The sequence below is a fragment of the Amia ocellicauda genome, chromosome 2 (assembly GCF_036373705.1).
Source record: "Amia ocellicauda isolate fAmiCal2 chromosome 2, fAmiCal2.hap1, whole genome shotgun sequence".
NCBI classification, from domain to species: Eukaryota; Metazoa; Chordata; class Actinopteri; order Amiiformes; family Amiidae; genus Amia; species Amia ocellicauda.
In genome coordinates this window covers 397,279-420,384 of record NC_089851.1, presented here as the reverse complement: position 1 = coordinate 420,384, position 23,106 = coordinate 397,279, and the positions used below count along the sequence as shown (strand labels likewise).

General features: G+C 51.2%; 1 protein-coding gene across 6 annotated transcripts in view; it reads left to right on the top strand.

Moving 5' to 3' along the window:
- LOC136760580 (microtubule-associated protein 4) overlaps positions 1-22,410 on the top strand; it is a 92,537-nt gene extending 70,127 nt beyond the window's left edge. For 4 of the 6 annotated variants that reach the window (XM_066716078.1, XM_066716060.1, XM_066716092.1 and 1 more), the window contains 8 exons: positions 5,233-5,404; positions 5,811-5,873; positions 7,364-7,629; positions 12,731-12,823; positions 15,318-15,399; positions 15,590-15,702; positions 17,982-18,153; positions 19,077-22,410. In XM_066716078.1, coding sequence (XP_066572175.1) covers positions 5,233-5,404; positions 5,811-5,873; positions 7,364-7,629; positions 12,731-12,823; positions 15,318-15,399; positions 15,590-15,702; positions 17,982-18,153; positions 19,077-19,084 — 969 coding nt within the window. In that variant the 3' untranslated portion in view covers positions 19,085-22,410. The remainder of the gene's footprint in view (positions 1-5,232; positions 5,405-5,810; positions 5,874-7,363; positions 7,630-12,730; positions 12,824-15,317; positions 15,400-15,589; positions 15,703-17,981; positions 18,154-19,076) is intronic. The other 2 variants (XM_066716069.1, XM_066716085.1) reach the window with 2 other exon arrangements.
- Positions 22,411-23,106: the final 696 nt, after the last annotated feature.

Sequence of the window (23,106 nt, the reverse complement as noted above, 5' to 3'; positions counted from 1 at the left end):
ATTATATATATATATATATATAACAATGTAACAACACTCTCTCCCTTTCACTCATTCACTCCCCCACTCCCTCATTCTCTCACTCTCTCCTTCACTCTCACTCACTCAGTGTAGTTTTCTTTGTACTCAGTTCGGTTCGGTGTGAGGTTTCGATTGGCAAGCAAACCGATCTGGGCCTGAAGGAGCTGCTTTTGGTGCACTGGAGTGACACGGAGGGGTCTGGGTTCTTTAGCCATCAGGAATTGAGAGATAGCGTGTAGCAGCGTGTCTGTACAGTTCCAGTGAGTCTGTATGTGTCTGTCCATTTACTTATTGTTAACAGTAACATCAGTGATCTGAACACAACTGGATATTGTTCAATATATTCATCCAGGTGTTACACAGGTATTTCTGAATGGAAAGAAATGCACATTAGAGGTAATGCCACACAGATCTGCAGTTTGGTCTAAAGATGCTGCGTGTGAGCCGTCATGTTTTCTTTCATCGCACAGCTCATTCTTATACTTCTGTGTGAGAAATGTCACAAATAACGCATTGCTGTAAAAACCCTTGCTGAAGTCACCCTGTTGTGTATGTGTTGTGTAAAGTAGCACTATATCTGTATGGCAGTAGCAGTACAATACTCCAGAGATATTTAGGGGACGTCACACTGTATTGTATATTGTTATAGGCAGAACATTCACCATTCGGCAGTGCAGCACTGATTGTAATATTCACGAGCACAGCAGCCCGTTGTTGTGTGCAGTGACTACCATAGCGTGATTAAACGATACAGACTGCTGCCACAGTGTCACACTTTCACCTCACACGTCCACAAGTCCCACAGTTCACAAGTGCGCCAGCAGAGGTCATCGCCCGCCTTCTGATCCAGGCTCAGCCACATCCCCCAACCACTCAGCCACTCAATCACACGCTTCAGCACCTTGTGCACCCTCAGCTCACATTGGACCAGCACTCCCCATCTGAACCCCTCTGTGCCTGCATCTCTGCCCAGTCTGGTCATCTTCATTGCTCCATCTCTGAGCTTTCTCCTGTGCCTTTGTGACTCCCTGCCTTTGACCTCAGCTGCACTGCTGACCGCGGCTCCTGGGTTGTCCTCACCAGTCTGCTTTCCTGATATCTGACCTCCTGCTTGCCTCAGCAACTCTCCTGGACTGGACTGTCTCTGACAGCCTCTCTGCGCTGGGTTCCTGTGCACTGCAGTGCTCTGTTACACCTAGATTCAGAAACTGCTGTGCTTTGCTGCACAGGTTGATGAGATCCTGCACATCGTGACGCACACGTATATGATTTGGTTGACTGTCACGTGTGTTGGGATGACTGTATGTATGTACTTTATTAGTCATGTATATTCGTTATTGTACGCGTTATTTCTGATCTAGATCAAAGGCGTCGGTACCATTTGATCTGCTCCGCAATGGCAGTGTAAACGCTCGGCGATCGGATCAAACACACCTCTCAGGCAGATGGTTCAGATCCGGATCTGATGACCAGTAGCATTTGATCCTGGCAGTGTACACGCTCGACGGGCTCCAGTCCCAGCATGCACTGCGGCGGTGTGTTTTAGAGACAGGAGCAGACAAATAGCCTTCACAGCAGTGGAGCAGACTATACATAAAATACTGTTAAAACTAACACTAAGTGGCTTGTTATTTTATGTTAGCAAAAATATATAACTATTTTAATTTTAAATTATTCGGTTGTGAAAAAGTGCATTGGGTTAACTTGTTAGAAACTATAATTCGCAACGAGATAAAAGGACAGTTTTTGATGCAGCCCTGTGTTCTAAAGGATGTGCACATAATGCAGTCTTGGTGCTGGTGTGCATCGAGACCCCTGTGGCGGCTGACAGTTGATCTGATCAAACGGCCGTGTAGACGCAACACCACTGATCCTGATCAAGCGTACCGATGCGTCAGACATGGCCGTGCAAATGCACCTACTGTTGCAAAGCAAACTAACTGAGCTGAGGTCATCTGAAACAAACCCAGTGTGAATAGGGGGGTCAATCTCTCACTCATTCACTCTCTCACTCCATCATTCCCTTACTCCCTCACTCACACACTGTCTCTCATTCACTCAGTGCCCCCCTGCCCCTGTCTCCCTCTCCCTGAGCCTTCACCCACTGGCCCACAACCACACTGCACACACACTGCACCACACTGCAGCACAGTACAACACACTGCATCGCACTGCACCACAGTACAACACACTGCAACACACTGCATCGCACTGCAACACACAGCACCACACTGCATCGCACTGCAACACACAGCACCACACTCTACCACATTGCATCACGCTGTACCACACTCTACCACACTCTACCACACTGCATCACACTGTACCACACTCTACCACACTGCATCACGCTGTACCACACTCTACCACACTGCATCACACTGTACCTCACTCTACCACACTGCATCTCACTGCACCACACTCTACCACACTGCATCACACTGCATCACGCTGTACCACACTGCACCACACTCTACCACATTGCATCACACTGCATAACACTCTACCACACTGCACTACACTCTACCACACTCTACCGCACTGCACCATACTCTACCACACTGCATCACGCTGTACCACACTCTACCACACTGCATCACACTGTACCTCACTCTACCACACTCTACCAGACTGCACCATACTCTACCACACTGCATCACGCTGTACCACACTCTACCACACTGCATCACACTGTACCTCACTCTACCACACTCTACCAGACTGCATCTCACTGCACCACACTCTACCACACTGCATCACACTCTACCACATTGCATCACACTGTTCCACGCTACCACACTGCATCACACTGCACCACACTCTACCACACTGCATCACACTGCACCACGCTCTACCACACTGCATCACACTGCACCACACTCTACCACATTGCATCACACTGTTCCACGCTACCACACTGCATCACACTGCACCACACTCTACCACACTGCATCACACTGCACCACATTCTACCACACTCTACCAGACTGCATCACACTGTACCACACTCTACCACATTGCATCACACTGTACCACACTCTACCACACTGCATCACACTGTACAACACTACCACACTGCATCACACTGTACCACACTCTACCACATTGCATCACACTGTACCACAATCTACCACACTGCATCACACTGTACAACACAGTACCACACTGCATCACACTGTACAACACTACCACACTGCATCACATTGCACCACACTCTACTGCACTGCATCACACTGTACCACACTGTACCACACTGCATCACGCTGTATCACACTCTACCACACTGCATCACACTGTACAACACTACCACACTGCATCACACTGTACCACACTCTACCACATTGCATCACACTGTACCTCACTCTACCACACTGCATCACACTGTACCACACTCTACTGCACTGCATCACACTGTACCTCACTCTACCACACTGCATCACACTGTACCACACTCTTACCACATTGCATCACACTGTACCTCACTCTACCACACTGCATCACACTGTACCACACTGTACCACACTGCATCACACTGTACCACACTCTACCGCACTGCATCACATTGCACCACACTCTACCACACTGCATCACACTCTACCAGACTGCACCACACTGCACCACACTCTACCACACTGCATCACACTGCATCACACTGCACCACACTGCATCACACTGCACCACACTCTACCACACTGCATCACACTGCACCACACTGCATCACACTGCATCACACTGTACCACATTCTACCACACTGCACCACACTGTACCACACTCTACTACACTGCATCACACTGCACCACACTCTACCACACTGCATCACACTGTACAACACACTACCACACTGCATCACACTGTACCACACTCTACCACACTGCATCACACTGCACCACACTGCATCACACTGTACCACACTGTACAACACTGCACCACACTCTACCACATTGCATCACACTGTACCTCACTGTACCACACTGCATCTCACTGCACCACACTCTACCACACTGCATCACACTGCATCACGCTGTACCACACTGCACCACACTCTACCACATTGCATCACACTGCACAACACTCTACCACACTGCATCACACTGCACCACACTCTACCACACTGCATCACATTCTACCACACTGCTCCACACTGCAGCACAGTACATCAAACTGCATCATACTTTACCACAGTACAATACACTGCACCACACTGCAGCACAGTACAACACACTGCGCCACACTGTACCACACTCTACCACACTGCATCACGCTGTACCACACTCTACCACATTGCACCACGCTCTACCACACTTTACCACATTGCATCACACTGTACCACACTCTACCACACTGCATCACACTGCACCACACTCTACCACACTCTACCACATTGCATCATGCTGTACCACACTCTACCACACTGCATCACACTGTACCACTCTACCACACTGCATCACACTGAACCACACTGTACCACACGCTACCACATTGCATCACACTGTACTACACTGTACCACATGCTACCACACTGAACCACACGCTACCACATTGCATTACACTGTACCACACTCTACCACACTGCATCACACTGCATCACACTGCACCACACTGCACCACACTCTACCACACTCTACCACATTGCATCACGCTGTACCACACTCTACCACACTCTACCACATTGCATCACGCTGTACCACACTCTACCACACTGCATCACGCTGTACCACTCTACCACACTGCATCACACTGAACCACACTGTACCACACGCTACCACATTGCATCACACTGTACTACACTGTACCACATGCTACCACACTGAACCACACGCTACCACATTGCATCACACTGTACCACACTCTACCACACTGCATCACACTGCATCACACTGCACCACACTGCACCACACTCTACCACACTCTACCACATTGCATCACGCTGTACCACACTCTACCACACTCTACCACATTGCATCACGCTGTACCACACTCTACCACACTGCATCACGCTGTACCACTCTACCACACTGCATCACACTGAACCACACTGTACCACACGCTACCACATTGCATCACACTGTACTACACTGTACCACATGCTACCACACTGAACCACACGCTACCACACTGCATCACACTGTACCACACTGCATCACATTGCACCACACTCTACCGCACTGTCCCTCACTCTTTCTCTGACACCTGTCTCTCTGTCCCTCCAGGTTCCTGAGGGCCGCAGTGTGGAGAAGCGCCCCCCGGTGCCCAAAGCCAGCAGCGCAGCCCCCCCAGCCCGGATGGCTGCCGCCAAGACCAGCCCCTCCACAGCCCCCGCCAAACCGACTCCCCGCCCTGCCCGCACCCCCACCAGCGCCCCACCGCCCCGGCGCCCCACCTGTGAGTAACCCCGACACACTGACACTGACACACTGGCACACATGCTGAGACGCTGACGCACTCACGTTGACACACTCACACACTGGCACAGATGCTGAGACACTGACGCACTGACACACACTCACACTGACTGACACACTCACACACTGACACACTGGCACACATGCTGAGACACTGATGCGCTGACACTGACTGACACACTAAGCTTTATTGGCATGATGCTCTGGTGTTGCCAGAGCATTAAAGGAAAAAATTATAATAATACAGAAGAAATGTGTTAATAATAATACTTATGATATTGCAGAACAAAGTTTATGTTTTTCTCTCTCTCTCTCTCTCTCTCTCCCCCTCTCCCTCTCTCTCTGCTTCCCTGTCTTCCTCCCTCTCTCTCTCCCTCTCTCTCTAGCCATCAAGACGGACAGTAAGCCCGTGGAGGCGAGGAAGCCCATCTCTCTGCGCACCACGCCAGGTTCGCTTGGCCCCGTGCCGCTTCGGCTCTCTTGATTGGCCAGACATCAGGGCACCAGCGTTGCCAAAGCAGCGGCCTTTGTTTATGCAACGGAACCGATCAAACAGATCAGACAGAGCCGAGCCCCCCCACCCGGCCCAAACACAACCCCCCCGGCAGGCTGGGCGTCTTCCGCACTTGCCCTCAAGCCATGCAGGCCCGGTTCAGTGGCCTGGCCCAGGTCCAAAATAAATAGGCCTGTTGCACAAAACTAAATAAAATCAGTTTGGTCTGAAATGGAAGTCATTTGTTAAGCCTACCCTGCACCAGGCTTCAATGGGGAAAAGGTATCTCTTACTATAGAAACTGAAACCAATATGGCAGCACGTATGCCAGGTCATTCTGAATGATTACTTTAAAGGGTATTTCAGGCAAAAGCCTTCTCATATACATACAGTATGAGAAATAACACAGGAGAATGCAAAAGCTTTAGAAAAATTCGCCAGCATGGCATGGCGTGGCTTCCCTGCTCGTTTCTATAAAAACTATATGTCTATTATTGTTTGTACTGTATTTAATCTTATGTAAAACTAAGTACTTTTAAAAACGAATTTAAAATGACACGTACAGTGGGCACTACGGTGGCATTGATGGCATTTGCGTTTTGTGTTATTTCATTTAAGGCTTTATTTTTGTCTGCATTTTCCCACAGAATTACAAGTTTTCTTAAGATTAGTTGCTATCGCTATCACACTATCGCAAGTTTTTAATCTTCTGTGAAATTGATATTTTTTTACTTTACAAGCAGCCATTTGTTTTTTTACGTTCTTCACAAACATAATAAGACCAGACTTTGTTGCTGAGCCAGGGCTGACGCGGACCTGCCACGGTCTTATCACGAGGTCTTGCGTGAGTCCAGTTTCACAGGACTTAGACTAAGGCCAAGACTTAAAGTAAGACCTTTTTAGTGCACCAGGAGTCGGCGATCTCCTCACAGGCACAGGTGCCCCCAGTGGCCGGCCGACAGACTGCAGCCTCAGCTCTCAGTAGCGCTACTGGAGATCATCTCATTCTTACTCAGTTCTGTTGAAGGAGCTTTATATGTAAATTAATATATATGTAAATAAATACAAAATCACATGCTTTATAAACTGTATTAAGGTACAGAAAAAATAAAAGTATGATATTAATTATAATTTATATTTAAAAAATAAGATCATTTTAATGTACATCAACACAGAAATAACAAGAACATACACCAGAAAAATAGTATTATCAATTCTCTCTCTGTCTTCCTCTCCTCTTTCTGTCTCTACTTTTCTTCTTCCACTCTTTTTCTCTGTCTTCCTCTCTTTCTGTTTCTACTGCTCTTACTCTTCCTCTCTCTCTCTGTATCTACTTCTCTTCCTCTTCATCTCTCTCTTTCTGCCTCTACTTCTCTTCCAATCTCTTTCTATGTCTCTCTCTTTCTGTCTCTACTTCTCTTCCTCACAAACCCCTCTCTGGACCAGTTGACCCCAGCCGACCCCGGACGACCCCAACCAGGAGCTCGGCCACGACCCCCAGCACCCCGGGGGTGACCTCTGAGTGCACCCGCACCCCCACGGCCGAGAGGAAGCCCCCCGTGCCGCGCGCGCCCCCCCGCAGCAGCCCGGCCCCCCGCCCCGCGCCGCGCCCCGCCACCAGCCCCAGCACCGGCGCCGCCCCCGACATCAGGAACGTGCGCTCCAAGATCGGCTCCACCGACAACATGAAGTATCAGCCGGGGGGAGGCAGGGTAGGCCATCGGGGGTGCGGGGAACTGTGTGTGTGTGTATGAGTGTTGTGTGTGCATGTCTGTGGGTGTCTGTGCGTGTCTGTTCGTGTCTGTGAGTGTTTGTGTGTATCTGTGTGTGTGTGTGTGAGTGTTTCTGTGTGTGTGTGTGAGACACAGCGAGAAGGACAGTGTAAATATCTGCCAAGATGTTTTTTCTCTTTTCTGTCTGTGTTTAATGTCTGTGCGTCGCAGCCCTACAGTGTACAGAGACAGAGACACATGTATTTCAGGACGTTCTTTTTCTTTATTCTGCTGTTCTACTGGACTTCCCACGCCTTGTCACAGTCCAGGCACCTGATTGGGACTCACTGGGGAGCAGCAGCCAATCACAGCGACTGTGGTGACTGCTAGGCTCCCGGCTGAGCGATTGGGCAGGACAGGGAGAAGGGCGGGGCTTTGGGACTGAGTACACACTGACCCCGTCCTCCTTGCCTAGCCTCACTATGGCAGTGTGCCCCCCCACAGCAAGACCCCGTGTCTGGACCCAGTGCGGGGGGGGACAGGCTGGCTGTGCTGAGTGCGCTAAACGACACAGGCAGAGGTAGGGCCCCGTGTCTCAGTGGGCAGAGGGCCCCTTGTCTCAGCTGACCCAGACCAACGGGCAGCTCGGTCCACTTCCCGTTCCCCCTGCCGGTCAGAGGGCCCGCCCCCTGCAGCCCCCCGCAGCCCCCTTAGTTACAGTATCCACGCTGCAGTCCTGTCTCACTGTCTGTCCCGATGTCTCTCAGTGTCTCTCTCACCCGGCTGTCTGTCCTCCTCTGTCTCTCTGCCCCCCTGAGTGTCTGTGTCTCTCAGTGTCTCTCTCCCTGGGGTGTCCCCCCCCCTTTCTCTCTCTCCATTCGATTGAGGGCATTGCCTTTCTGTCCCCCGTGTGACATTTTTGCCTCTCTTGTGTGGGGGTGATTGCCCCCTGTCCCTCCTGTGCCCCAGTGTGACTGGGCTGGTGTTGTCTCCCCAGGGCAGTGCGGGGCCACGGGGGGAGGCAGTGTCGGGGCCACACGGCTCCCAGAGACAGAGCAGCCAGGGCAGCGTGAGTCCCACCCACCACCGCCCTCCTCTGCTCCCCCAGCTCCTGTCTGCACTGCTCTCACTCTCTCTCACTCTCTCTCTCTCTCTCACACTCTCTCGTGAACCTCAGATATTTTCTGCACTCCTCCATCGATCTCTTGTTCACAGCTCCTTGGAATCCTATCTTTCTCCCGTCCTTTGCCTCCTCTGTCGTTCTCTCATGTTCCCTTGTTTCTCATTCCTCCTCTCCGCGTGTTTCATTCTTCCGTCGCAGCGATCGGTCAGCCTGGTCCTCTCCGTGGGAAACTGGACGATCGCTGTGGAGAATACCCACAATGCACCTCTATATTTGAGAATGCACTGTACGTGTGTCACACGTGTGGAGTGTCTCCTGAGCCCAACACTGTGAGGCAGTGTGCCCCCCTTGACTCTGCAGACATGCATGGATGCCAACCTTCATTATTCTATTTTAAGATAAACATTGAAATAAATATTAAAAGAGACACACAAGGATACATGGCCATGCACAAGAACATGGACTGATACACACACACACACACACACTGACACACTGACTGACACACACTCACCCACACACTGATACACACACAAGGATACATGGCCATGCACAAGGGCAAGGACTGACACACGCTGACACTGATACACACACAAGACACGACACTTGCTGTAACCAGACACACACTGGTGCGCACATACTCTCTGTACATGCATGCTCAGACACTCTGTACGCACATAGGCTTGCACATCTGTATCCACATCTGTATTAATGTGGCAGCTGCTGCTCCCATGGCTGAGCTTGTCACTAATGTGTTCTCCTTCACTGCATGGCCTGGAGCAGGACACACACACACACACACACACCCACACACACTGAGTCTAACAGACAAACAGACATCTGCCATGCACTCCTGTGTGTGTCTTTGAGTGTGTGTGTGTGTGTGTGTCCCTCCCTGATTGTGTACCAGGCGAGCAGTGCAGCTGGACACAGGATCTTCATTAACTAATTAAACACTAACACACAGACAGACAGACAGGCTGCTATGCTGGGGGCCCCTGTCTGCCTGCACTGATGCAGCCCTGGCCCCCCCACAATGACACGGCTCTGCCAGGGCTCGGTGGGGCATTGGGCTCTGCAGGGGCGGGGGGGGCAGTGTGTGAAAAGAGGTTATAATAATAATAATGAAGTCATAATCATAATAATGAGGTCATGATAATAATAATGAAGTCATAATAATAATAATGAGGTCATAATAATCATCATTGTAATGTAAGAAGCGATTTCACGAAGTTGATGAAAGCTGTGCTTCACTCTCACTGCACACACTGCACACAACACTACACATACTGCACACAGCACACAATACTACACACACTGCACACAACACTACACATACTGCACACAGCACACTGCACACAACACTACACACACTACACACTCCCCACAGCACACTGCACACACTACAAACACTGCACACTCTCCCCACAGCACTACACACACTGCAGCACTGTGCTCTCACTGAATGCTGCCCAACTGCACAGCATTGGAATCACACTGAGGGGAGGGAGAGACTGAGACACAGCGCAGTCTGGAAGGAGAGGGAGAGGTGAATGCTACCCCCCTCACATTGTCCCACACACTCAGCACCCCACCAGGAATCCCCCGGAGTGAAAGAGACGCCTGTGTGAAGTGACACTGAGTAATTCCACCACATCCTCGTATGCTGATGCCTCGGTTATGGAGCCACATTCATTATTATTATTATTGCTGTTGTTATTAGTAGTAGTTTTACTAATTGTTTTACTGTTAGTTCCTGGTGTGGCTGGGATGTGACGGGCACTGCTCTGACTGTGGGTGTGTGCATATGTGAGTCGGTGTATTTGATCCCCTGCTGATTTTGTACGTTTGCCCACTGACAAAGAAATGATCAGTCTATAATTTTAATGGTAGGTGTATTTTAACAGTGAGAGACAGAATAACAACAAAAAAATCCAGAAAAACGCATTTCAAAAAAGTTATAAATTGATTTGCATGTTAATGAGGGAAATAAGTATTTGATCCCCTATCAATCAGCAAGATTTCTGGCTCCCAGGTGTCTTTTATACAGGTAACGAGCTGAGATTAGGAGCACTCTCTTAAAGGGAGTGCTCCTAATCTCAGCTCGTTACCTGTATAAAAGACACCTGTCAACAGAAGCAATCAATCAATCAGATTCCAAATTCTCCACCATGGCCAAGACCAAAGAGCTGTCCAAGGATGTCAGGGACAAGATTGTAGACCTACACAAGGCTGGAATGGGCTACAACACCATCACCAAGCAGCTTGGTGAGAAGGTGACAACAGTTGGTGCGATTATTCGCAAATGGAAGAAACACAAAATAACTGTCAGTGTCCCTCGGTCTGGGGCTCCATGCAAGATCTCACCTCATGGAGTTTCAATGATCATGAGAACGGTGAGGAATCAGCCCAGAACTACACAGCAGCTGGGACCATAGTCACCAAGAAAACAATTGGTAACACACTACGCCGTGAAGGACTGAAATCCTGCAGCGCCCGCAAGGTCCCCCTGCTCAAGAAAGTACATGTACAGGCCCGTCTGAAGTTTGCCAATGAACATCTGAATGATTCAGAGGAGAACTGGGTGAAAGTGTTGTGGTCAGATGAGACCAAAATCGAGCTCTTTGGCATCAACTCAACTCGCCGTGTTTGGAAGAGGAGGAATGACCCCAAGAACACCATCCCCACCGTCAAACATGGAGGTGGAAACATTATGCTTTGGTGGTGTTTTTCTGCTAAGGGGACAGGACAACTGCACCGCATCAAAGGGATGATGGACGGGGCCATGTACCGTCAAATCTTGGGTGAGAACCTCCTTCCCTCAACCAGGGCATTGAAAATGGGTTGTGGATGGGTATTCCAGCATGACAATGACCCAAGACACACAGCCAAGGCAACAAAGGAGTGGCTCAAGAAGAAGCACATTAAGGTCCTGGAGTGGCCTAGCCAGTCTCCAGACCTTAATCCCATAGAAAATCTGTGGAGGGAGCTGAAGGTTCGAGTTGCCAAACGTCAGCCTCGAAACCTTAATGACTTGGAGAGGATCTGCAAAGAGGAGTGGGACAAAATCCCTCCTGAGATGTGTGCAAACCTGGGTGCCAACTACAAGAAACGTCTGACCTCTGTGATTGCCAACAAGGGTTTTGCCACCAAGTACTAAGTCGAAGGGGTCAAATACTTATTTCCCTCATTAACATGCAAATCAATGTATAACTTTTTTGAAATGCGTTTTTCTGGATTTTTTTGTTGTTATTCTGTCTCTCACTGTTAAAATACACCTACCATTAAAATTATAGACTGATCATTTCTTTGTCAGTGGGCAAACGTACAAAATCAGCAGGGGATCAAATACTTTTTTCCCCTCACTGTAAATATGAGAGAGTGTGAGCGTGTCAGTGGGACTGTGTATACGAGAGAGAGGGTGTGCGTGTATGTGAGAGTGAGCATGCTGGTGGGACAGTGAGTGTGTGAGAGTGAGCATGCCTGTGGGACAGTATGAGACAGTGAGTGCCCTCCAGGGCTGAGTAAGTGTGTGAGAGTGAGTATGTGAGAGAGTGAGTGCCTCCAGGGCTGAGTAAGTGTGTGAGAGTGAGTATGTGAGAGTGAGTGTGAGATTGTGTATGAGTGTGAGAGAGTGGGTGCTTCCAGGGCTGAGTGAGTGTGTGAGAGTGAGTGTGAGAGTGTGTGAGTATGAGAGAGTGAGTGCCTCCAGGGCTGAGTGAGAGAGTGAGTGCCCCCAGAGCTTAGTGAGTATGTGAGAGTAAGTGCCTCCAGAGCTGAGTGTGTGAGTGTGAGAGACTCAGTGCCTTTACGGTTGAGTGAGTGTGATAGTGTGTGAGTGTGCGAGAGTGAGTGCCTCCAGAGCTGAGTGTTTGCGCTGCTTGTAGAAGCTTCTGCCGCCTGCGCCCCCCCTACCTAACCTCTAACCTCCTGACCCCCCGGTGACCCCGTCCTCTCTGCTGTGCTGCTCTGTTGTAGGTTCAGATAGTCACCAAAAAGCTGGACTTCAGCCACATCACCTCACGCTGTGGCTCCAAGGACAATATCAAGCATGTGCCGGGTGGCGGGAATGTAAGTACGGGGGTCCTGGGGCCGCCCTCGCCTCTCTGCCATCCCTCACTCCCTGGGGCCGCACTGGGCCCGCGCTGGTTCTGTGGGCCGTGTGCAGTGATGCGGGTCCCTGGCTCTAATCCGCCCCCCCAACACAGCGTTCGGCTGGCCGGGCATTGTTAATTGCTTGATTGCCTGGTAACTAATTGACTGGCTAATGAGGCTGAGCCAGCCGCACCCGAAACCTGAGCTGGGGGGGACCTGTGACCCACCCTGCCTCTCAGTGCAGGGTGAGCAGCCCAGGGCCCGGTCAGGGGGACTAAACCAGCAGGGGCCTGCTTCTCAGTGCGGGCTCTTCATCAGCATCCTCCCCACCATCGCCATCCTCCTCCATGCTCAGTCATGCCATCGCAGGGCGGCGCCGGTGCCAGGGGGTGATGCCCTTGAGGGCTGCCGGTGTGCGGTCCATGAACACCGGGGCACAAGCTTCTCGGGTCGCCCGGCTCCCATCGGTGTTGAGTGGGTGTGTGTTCAGTGGTGCCATGCTGCCTGTGTAGCACAGCTCCTCTCACTGCTCTGTGTCACTCCAGCAGCACCACTGATCCACGCGGGCCGAGCTGCTCTGGCACGCAACTGCGGCCTGAACCACAGAGCTGTCCCAGTCGGGGTTGGGCTGGGGGGTCACCATGTGGGCCAGCTGTGGGAGAGGAGCCTGGCGGTCATGGTGGGCAGAGGGCAAAGGGTCAGAGGTCAGAGGGCGGGAGTCATGCCCCATCTCACTTTTGCTATCGTTGCTCAGCGCTTCCCTCTCTTCCTGACCTCAGACACACATGTCCCTCTGTGGTCTTCACTGGCCTTGTGCTGTGGCCCGGGGCCCACTGGTCCCCTCATTAACCTGCTTCTGCTTCTCTCTGGCTGCCGACTGCCTGCAAAATAACCAACAATTCATTAACCGCTGACCTCTCCCTTGGCCACACGTAGCCCTGTCCACCACACTGCTGACCCATCCCATGTCCATACGCAGCCCTGCCCACCACACCGCTCACCGCTCCCTGGTCCACACGCAGCCCTGTCCACCACACCACTGACCCGTCCATGGTCCACACACATCCCTGTCCACCACACTGCTGACCGCTCCCTGGGCCACATGCAGCTCTATCCACCACACCACTGACCTCTCCCTGGGCCACACGCATCCCTGTCCACCACACTGCTGACCGCTGCCTGGGCCACACACAGCCCTGTCCACCACACCGCTGACTTGTCCCTGGGCCACACGCAGCCCTGTCCACCACACCGCTGTGCGTCACCTCCACCCTCACTCTCTCAGGGCAACAACATTGCAGAACCGACAGGGTGCCCAGGATCCAGTGCTGAGGGGCACAGTGGACAGGGACCGGTGCTGGGGGGCACAGCGGACACACAGCCCAGTCTCTTTGAGGTGGAATTGCAGGGTGTGAAATCCCGGGCAGCGCCACTCTTCCAGGCTCTCTGTGACTTCCTGCCATCATGGGTTTAAACAGCGCCCTGTCACTCCTTCTCATTTTAATTTTCACGCCTCTAGTGGCGTCTGCAGGGGCCCGGGACACCTCAGCTCCTCACAAAAGGGCACTGGCAGGGGGCACTGAGGTTCGCTCTGCTTTGTGAGGCAAGCGCTAGACCATCGCCGTGAGATTTTTTCTCGATATGTTGTGGCTTGAGCTCCAGATCTGCATCAGTACACTGTGATCCATCCATCCATCCATCCATCCATTGTCAGTAACTGCACCATCTAGTACGGGGTGGTGGTGAGCAGGTGGGCACAGGGTGTACAGCAGGGCACACCCAGAACGGGAAGCCAGGCATCACACACACTCCCCACCACACACACACAGACACACACTGGTCAGTCAGCCTGTGTGTGGGCTGTGGCAGGAAGACGGAGGCCCCGGGGAGAAGGGGCCTCTCCACACAAGCAGATCCCGGGTCAGAAGAGCTGTGAGGCAGCAGCACTCACCCCCTACCGCCACAACTCAGTTTCATTCAGGTCAGTTTAGTTTCGGTGTGATTCCTCATCCCACCTGTGGGAGTTCATGAAGAAATGGACACAGCGCAACACAGTTAGACTGGGTGCAAAGGTGCGTACAGTGGGACACGTCCATTCATCCAGTGAGAGGAAGTCCACTCACCTGCGCAGCTGCCACTGCCACAGTGACAAAAAGCACCATGCACACAGTTAAGAGTATCGAGCGTGTCTCTGGGGTGTGTGCGGTTATTGGGGGATGTGGGTGTGGCATCTCTGGCAGGGTGGCCCCTGGGAGTCTCACCTCATTCGTCATTTAAAGGTCCCAGTGTCCCCTGCGGTTCTGTGGCTCTTGGGCCCCATGCTGCACACCCGACCAGCCCAGAGAACCATCCTCATTGTTTACATCTCTTAATTTTCTTGGGAGGGTGTGGGCTGTGAGTGTCCCTGTGTCCCAGCGGAGGGTCCCACGCTCAACGCTGTGGCCCCCCTCACTTTCCTGTCTCCCCGCAGGTCCAGATCCTCAATAAGAAGGTGGACCTGAGTAAAATCACGTCCAAGTGCGGCTCCAAGGCCAACATCAAGCACAAGCCAGGTACAGTACTGTGTCTTTGTCCCACAGGGGGGTGTCTGTCTGTCTGTCTGCCCGTCTGTCTGCCCGGCCACCTGTCTGTTCTGTCTGCCCATCTGCACCCCCGCCCGTCTGTCTGTCTGCCTGCCTGTCTGTCTGCCTGTGCAGGATGGTCACTCAGGGTGTGGCTGACCGTGGCCTGTCTCTCCCGCAGGGGGTGGGGAGGTGAAGATCGAGACCCACAAGGTGAACTTCAAGGACAAGGCCCAGTCCAAGGTCAGCTCCATAGACAGTGTGGGCCACGAGCCCAGCGGCGGCGATGCCAAGGTGAGGTCGCAGGTCAGGGGTCACGGGGTCACAGCCCTGAGCGCAGTCTGTCATGACAGTGTTGTATCATGGACACTGGACACATTGTACACACACTCTGAACACACACACTGAACACACTCACACACACTGAACACACACACTGGACACATTGTACACACACTCTGAACACACACACTGAACACACACACTGGACACATTGTACACACACTCTGAACACACACTGAACACTGCACACACACTGAACACATTGTACACACAAACTGAACACTGCACACACACTGAACACATTGTACACACACACTGAACACACTGAACGCATTGTACACACAAACTGAACACTGCACACACACTGAACACATTGTACACACACTGAACACACACTGAACACATTGTACACACACACTGAACACACTGCACACACAATGAACACATTGTACATACACTGAACACACTGTACACACACACTGAACACACTGCACACACACTGAACACATTGTACACACACACTGAACACACTGCACACACACTGAACACATTGTACGTACACTGAACACATTGTACACTATACACACACTCAACACATTGTACACACACACTGAACACATTGTACACACACACTGAACACACTGCACACACACTGAACACATTGTACATACACACTGAACACATTGTACACACACACTGAACACACTGCACACACACACTGAACACACTGCACACACACTGAACACTTTGTACACACACACTGAATACATTGTACACACAATAAACAACTCAATGTTGTGCAGCTTGACAGTAAAGTGTGTTTTGCTATGCATGTCATAATCTTAAACATACCCAGAGGGGCCCATTTTGGCATGTGAGAAATATCACTTCTTCCAACATACAGACTGATCTGCGTCTGGTCCGTGTAGCAAGTCAGAGCATTATTAAACTGCCGTCGACACCGAGGACACAACACCCCGTCCGCTGTGAAGCACACCACAATTCATCTTGCACAGAATTACCGTTAATTACTTGGTGATAACTAGAGACAGGATCTTTCAGACGATGTCTCACTTGCGTATGTAGGGGTTTGCGCAATCTGCCATCTCTCAGAGCACACAGGGCTAATTTGCATCTGCTTGCGTCTTTATTTGTTACTCGGTCAGCCGATTAATACGGAAGCATGTTGCTGCCACAGTGTACGATACGACAGAACTGGATAGGCAGGACAGAAACTTCATAAACGAGTGTATTTCTGGTGCGATACACTCTCCTTCAGGATACAGTGTGTGAAGACGGCGCGGCGCCGGTGGTGTGTGGTTCGAATCCTGTCTTTTGTCTGGTACATGTTTCTAATTAGTATATTTTGTGGCAATTAAAAAATAAATTCCCTGGCAGCAGTACACCCTCAAAATATTAATGTTTATTTTTTTCCTGCAGCTTCTGTAGATTAACCCCTTTTTTTCTATCTCATTTGATTAAGAAATGCAGATGGCACTAACTATCAAGGAGCTACACACAAATAAAGACAGAGGAAAAACAGGGCGCAGTGTAACAGGTTTTTAAGTCCGTGAACGCTCTGAAAGTCGGCTGGTGGCCGCCCCCTTACACGGGGGCGAAGTTGACCAGAGTTTCCGTTTGAGAAGGTTACATTGTAACACGGTGTTGTGCTGGAAACAGGCTGCGCTTTTTGTATTTGAAAAAAAAAAACCTGTTACCATGTAGGAATAATGGTTTAAATTTTCTTTACATCCAGAGTAATTTTCAGTTTTACTTATTTAATTAATATACTTTTATGTGTGTTGCATGTTTGCACAGTTTTGCCACAAAAAATAAAACATTTGCATAATTAAAAGCTTTTCAGGTACAATACTATGTCCAATGCCTCACCTTCCATGTTTGATGAGGTTAAAAGTAATCTCTTGTCATTTATTATTATTCATATTATTACTAAAATTATTTGAAGGACTCATAAAATGTCACTTTTTTTTTTTTGTATATCGTGATATATCATTATTGTCTGGATGGTGGAAAATACCGTGATATTAATTTCATATTAATGGCACTGTGCCAGGGTGATAGCCAGGTTCAGGCCCCAGACGAGGGCATCTACCAAGAAATGAACACTAATATGAGCTGCTGAGTCTTGATCCGTTCCTGAGCATCCCTTCGACTGTGCAATGAAATGGTCACCCTAGTGTTGACCCGTCCACTCACCCCACTCTGTGCCCTCCATCCCACCTGCACCCCATATTGACCACCGCCTTGCCCCCCCCACTCTGTGTTTCCAGGCTGAGGGGGCTCAGGACACCGTGCTGGGCGGTGTGGCTCCCCCTGGTGGCAGCCTGGCCGAGGTGCTGGCGGGCAGCGTGGCGCGGGAGAACGGTGTGAGGGAGGGCGGGCCATGTGGGGCCCAGGGGAACACCAATCTCCCCACCCTGGACTCTCACATCCCCGAGACAAGTAAGTGTCTCCCTGCCCCCCATCCGTCCCCTTAGCTGGACTGGACTGAGCTGGGCTGGGCTGAGCGGGACTGGACTCAGTGTATCTGGACTTTGCTGTACTGGACTGGACTGAGCTGGGCTGAGCGGGACTGGACTGTTCTAGACTTGACTGAGCTGGATTGGACTAGACTGAGCTGGACTGGACTGTGCTAGGCTGAGCTGTACTGGAATGGGCTGGGCTGGGCTGAGTTGAGCCATACTGGACTGTGCAGTCCAGTCTATTCCAGTCCAATCTACTCCGTTCAGGCCCTATCCCATACAGGCAGCAGTAGGGTTGTGAGGTGCTGGGAGGCTGTAGGGTCAGGAGGTCAGGCTCGGGTCTGTGTTTGTAACCCCCTGCCACCCTACAGTGTGAAGAATCGTGTGTCCTTGTGTCACAAGGGTATTCCTCTTGGAGAGCACTGTGTTGCATTCTGTCCTCACCTATGTTTGCTCATCTTGTGTAATTGAAATGATCTTGATTCAGCACAGTGGGTGTGTAACACATGGTCACCTGCTTTAACCCAGCATTACACCCCCCCCTCCCCACACACACACACACACACAGTGTGTTACACCCCCACTGTCACAGCCGCTCTGCCCTCGCTGCGCTCTGGTGACGAGTTATCTCCCTCTGTTGGTGTCTCTCTTCCTTTCTCTGTCTCTCTCCTTTTCCCTCTCTCTCTCTCTCTCCCTCTGTACCACTGTCCCCAGGAGCAGCGTGGGGACGGAAGTGTGCGGCTGTGTGTGTGTGCGTGTGTGTGAGGAGTGTGTGTCTGCTGCACACTCCTGTTGCAGGACCGTGCGGTTGAGGCGTGTGTTTCCTGTGCGTTTCCTGTGTGTTTGTGCGTCTTCAGTTTCAGTCCCCTGACCCGAGCCTTGTGTTGACTTTTTATTTTTCAGGCATTTAACCCTGCTTTGTGCTGTCACTCTGCCCTCTCCAAACCCCTCCCTGTCCCCGACTCCTCCTCTCTCCCTCGCCCTCCCTGTCTCTCTCTTCTTCTCTGTCCCTCTCCCTCTCTATCCCTCTCCCTCCCGCTCTTCTTCTCTGTCCCTCTCTCTCCCTCTCCCTCCCTGTCCCTCTCTCTATCCCCTCTCTCTCTGTCTCTTTCTCCCTGTCTTTCCCGCTCCTCTTCCTGCTGCAGATTGAGATCCAGTGCCTGCAGTTTCGTGAGAAGCTCGGGCGCGCACCGACCACAGCGACGACACCGTCTCCCGATCTCCCCGCGCCACCGCGCGTCTCCGAGCAACTCCCCGGTTCCTCCGGCTCCTCCGCCCCTCCGGGTCAGGGGGTCAGCGGCCGGACTGGGAACCTGATCTCAATAGCACCCCTCAATGCCCCCCATCCCTCTCTCCATCTCTCAGTTGCACCCCCCACCCAAATCAAGCCCCCTTCTCATTCCCCCCCATCCCTCACCTCCCCTGCCCCAGATAGGATCCCCCGCACCCCCCAGGACCAACGCTGTCCCACCTGGAACACCTAACAAGCACTGTAGAGCCCCCCCAATAAACCAGACTGACCTGGCCAGCCCCTCCACCCCCCCCCCCCAGCTGCAGTCTGGATCAGTATTAATCTAACCCCCGAGCACGCACTGTTACCCACAATGCACCAGCCCCCACAGCCCCGCCCAGCCTCATGGCGACGAGTCTTTGTGCACTTTATCCCTCCGGCTCACAGAGCGGCCTGACGCCCCCCCGCCTCCCCAGTGTACGCCTTGTGGGGAGGTCAGGTGACCCCTGACCCCTGAGGTCTGCCCCCCAGTCTCTTCTCGCTCTCTTTCAGCAACGTCTCACTCATGACAACTAGCACATGTAGCCTGTGTGTAACTGTAGACGACGCTCGACTGTCAGCTCTGTGTTTGTGGTGACGTGTTTGAATAATCTCTGTAATAATAACTGTGCTGTTCGGGGCTTTTCTTTCCAATTGTTAATCTTATTTTTTTATAATTTTATGTTTTTATTTTAAACTTTTTTGTTTTAGTGACTTTTTTGTCGTTGTTCTCTTAAAGCAATATGATGGTTTTTACCGATGGGGGTTGGGTGAACACACACACTCACACACACACACACACACACACACACACACACACACACACACACAGATAGACACACCTCCAGCCAGGTGGCCCGTGAGATTGAGGCCGGGAAGTTAGGTATGCAGGATGGCTAATGGTGTAAGTTGTGTAAGTTGTTTGCTGGAGATCTGAGAAAGTCTGATCCTGTGGAATGAACAGAGATAGATGGGCTCGGCTGACTGTAGTCCCGTTGCAGGGATACCAAACACAAACTTCCACTGCGCCAGACCCCCTTTATATACAACCCCCCACTGCCTGCATAGCTGTGTGATTCTGCAGCTCCTTACACACAGCATGTGTGAGGTCATCACAGTGACATCACCCCTCTCTGAAAGTCCCAGGACTCAGTGTGTGAGGTCATCACAGTGACATCACCCCTCTCTGAGAGTCCCAGGGCTCAGTGTGTGAGGTCATCACAGTGACATCACCCCTCTCTGAGTGTCCCAGGGCTCAGTGTGTGAGGTCATCACAGTGACATCACCCCTCTCTGAGTGTCCCAGGGCTCAGTGTGTGAGGTCATCACAGTGACATCACCCCTCTCTGAGAGTCCCAGGGCTCAGTGTGTGAGGTCATCACAGTGACATCACCCCTCTCTGAGTGTCCCAGGGCTCAGTGTGTGAGGTCATCAGTGATGTCACCCCTGTCTGAGCTGGGCACTGCGTTCACACCCCCTCTGCTGTCAGGACATGGTCTGCTGGCGCAGCAGGTTTGTCACTCTTATAGTGAGGCTGTGGCTCAGACAGGGGATCTGGTCTCATTCTTTCTTTTCACAGAATTCTTCTGTTCGTTTTTTGGTGCTAGGAGCCTCTCCAGCTCACCGTTTGCCCTGAAGCCACGGGCAGAGCAGGGTGGGGCAGAGCGCTCTCCTGCACTGAATTGTCAGGCTGCAGCGCCACCTCTATCCTGGAGGGGAACAACTGAACCTGAACCAAATAGTGAAATCTGAACAAAGTAATTTAATCTGAACAAACAACGCAATAACGCTGTACTCGTATTCCTTGATTGAGGTAAAGGGAGGTAGAAGATATTATTTTGAATGACGAGAAGTTTGTAGATATATTTTTTTTATAGTATAGATACACACTCAGATATACACACACACACACGTAAACACACACACTCTAGTCAAACACTAGTGCGAATGGCCGTTGTGCTCCAGCCTCTGCTGGTGGCCAGGTGGTGAGGCGCTCCACAGGGTCCGCAGCCCCCCGCGTGGGCTTCAGTTGCGTGATGTCGGTGCCACGGTCATTCTCAGACTGAGTTCTTCCTGTGCCTGTTTGTGGCCACTTTTACTGTAGCGTGCCGTCCCTGGTCTAATGATGCTTGCTCTCGTCTGTATCCTTGTATACAATCCCCACACACACACATATTTCTATTTGAATATACTCTATGTGACGCACAAGCGCTCTCTGTAGTTCTGTGGCTGTCGAGCACAACTCCCACACCTGAGTGTTCCTGTCAGAGGGTCCGTCCTTTCTAAATAATCTGCCTTTCGTCAAGGGCTGCAGTCAAAGAATGTTGTTTTAAAAAAGATATAATGATTATAATATTAATGATTGTTGTTATGAGGTGAGTATTGATAGTGTTGTGATTCTAAGCGCAGTGTTTGTCTGGGGGAGGTGTGTGTGCTGGGGGGCGCAGTGTGCTGGTAGAGCGGGACCCGGTCCTCCCCCCGCCAGCGCTGACCGCTCAGGCTCTCCCACTCCAAGGAGAACGAACGAGGGCAGGGACAAGTGACACGACAGGGCTGCCGCGTCCGTCTGCGTTTTCTCATAAGTCCGTGCGCCGCTGAGGAGCACAATGCAGGACACGTCCCTCCCGACACACGCTGCCGCCCCCCCGCTCACACACAGAGGTCTGGCAGCCCGTCCCTGTGGCCGCCCCGTGGCCTGGCCTGTCGTTCCTCACGGGCTGCTGCTGAGAGCCAAGCGCGCGTCCGCAGACTGACCGCACAGCGCCGGGCACAGCGGCGGCTGCCTCCGCTTAGATAAACACGCATTTGGGCTCCGGTGTCTCTGTTTTCTCTCCTTAACTTTCTTCCTTGTTTTCTTTTTTTTTGCTTTTTTGTTTCTTTGTTTTGTTTGAAAGAAGTGTTTATTGTGTTTAATTGTTAACTAGTGATGTGATTGTTAAACCTGAATAAAGGAGGAATAGGCAGAGTGCCCCCTGTGGGTGTTTGGTGTTGTGTGTGTGGGTGTGCTGTATGGAATATTTGAGGTGTGTGTGTGTGTGGAATATTTGAGGTGTATGTGTGTGTGTGTGGAATATCTGAGGTATGTGTGCTGTTATTAAATTTTCCAGCTCTCCCAGAGTGAGACACAAACTGACACAGTCACACACTGACACACACTTAAGAGTGACACAAACAGATATACCAAAGCCGGGGGGAATCCGCTGGTCATGGTCCACATTGGAACCAATGACATAGGAAAAGGTGGGACAGAGGTTCTGCAAGACAAATTTAAAGAGTTAGGAACAAAACTAAAGAGCAGAACCTCCACGGTAGTTTTCTCTGAAATACTTCCGGTACCACGTGCCAGGCCAGGGAGATTAGAAAGTTTAACACAGGGTTGAAATCCTGGTGTAGGAAAGAGGGTTTAGGTTTATGGATTGTCCCCAGCGATGTGGTTGAAGCTGAAAATTTGGGAACATTCAAAAACAGACTGGATAGGATCCTTGGATCACTCAGTTATTAATGGACACCAAACGAGCACGATGGGGCGAATGGCCTCCTCTCGATTGGACACTGTCTTATGGTCTTATGCTCTAAGATCAGCGCACAGAGGGACAGGCAGAGAGACACATTGCTTTGTTGTTGCTTTTCAGGCAGAGACAGAAATAGAGAATAGAGCGGGAAT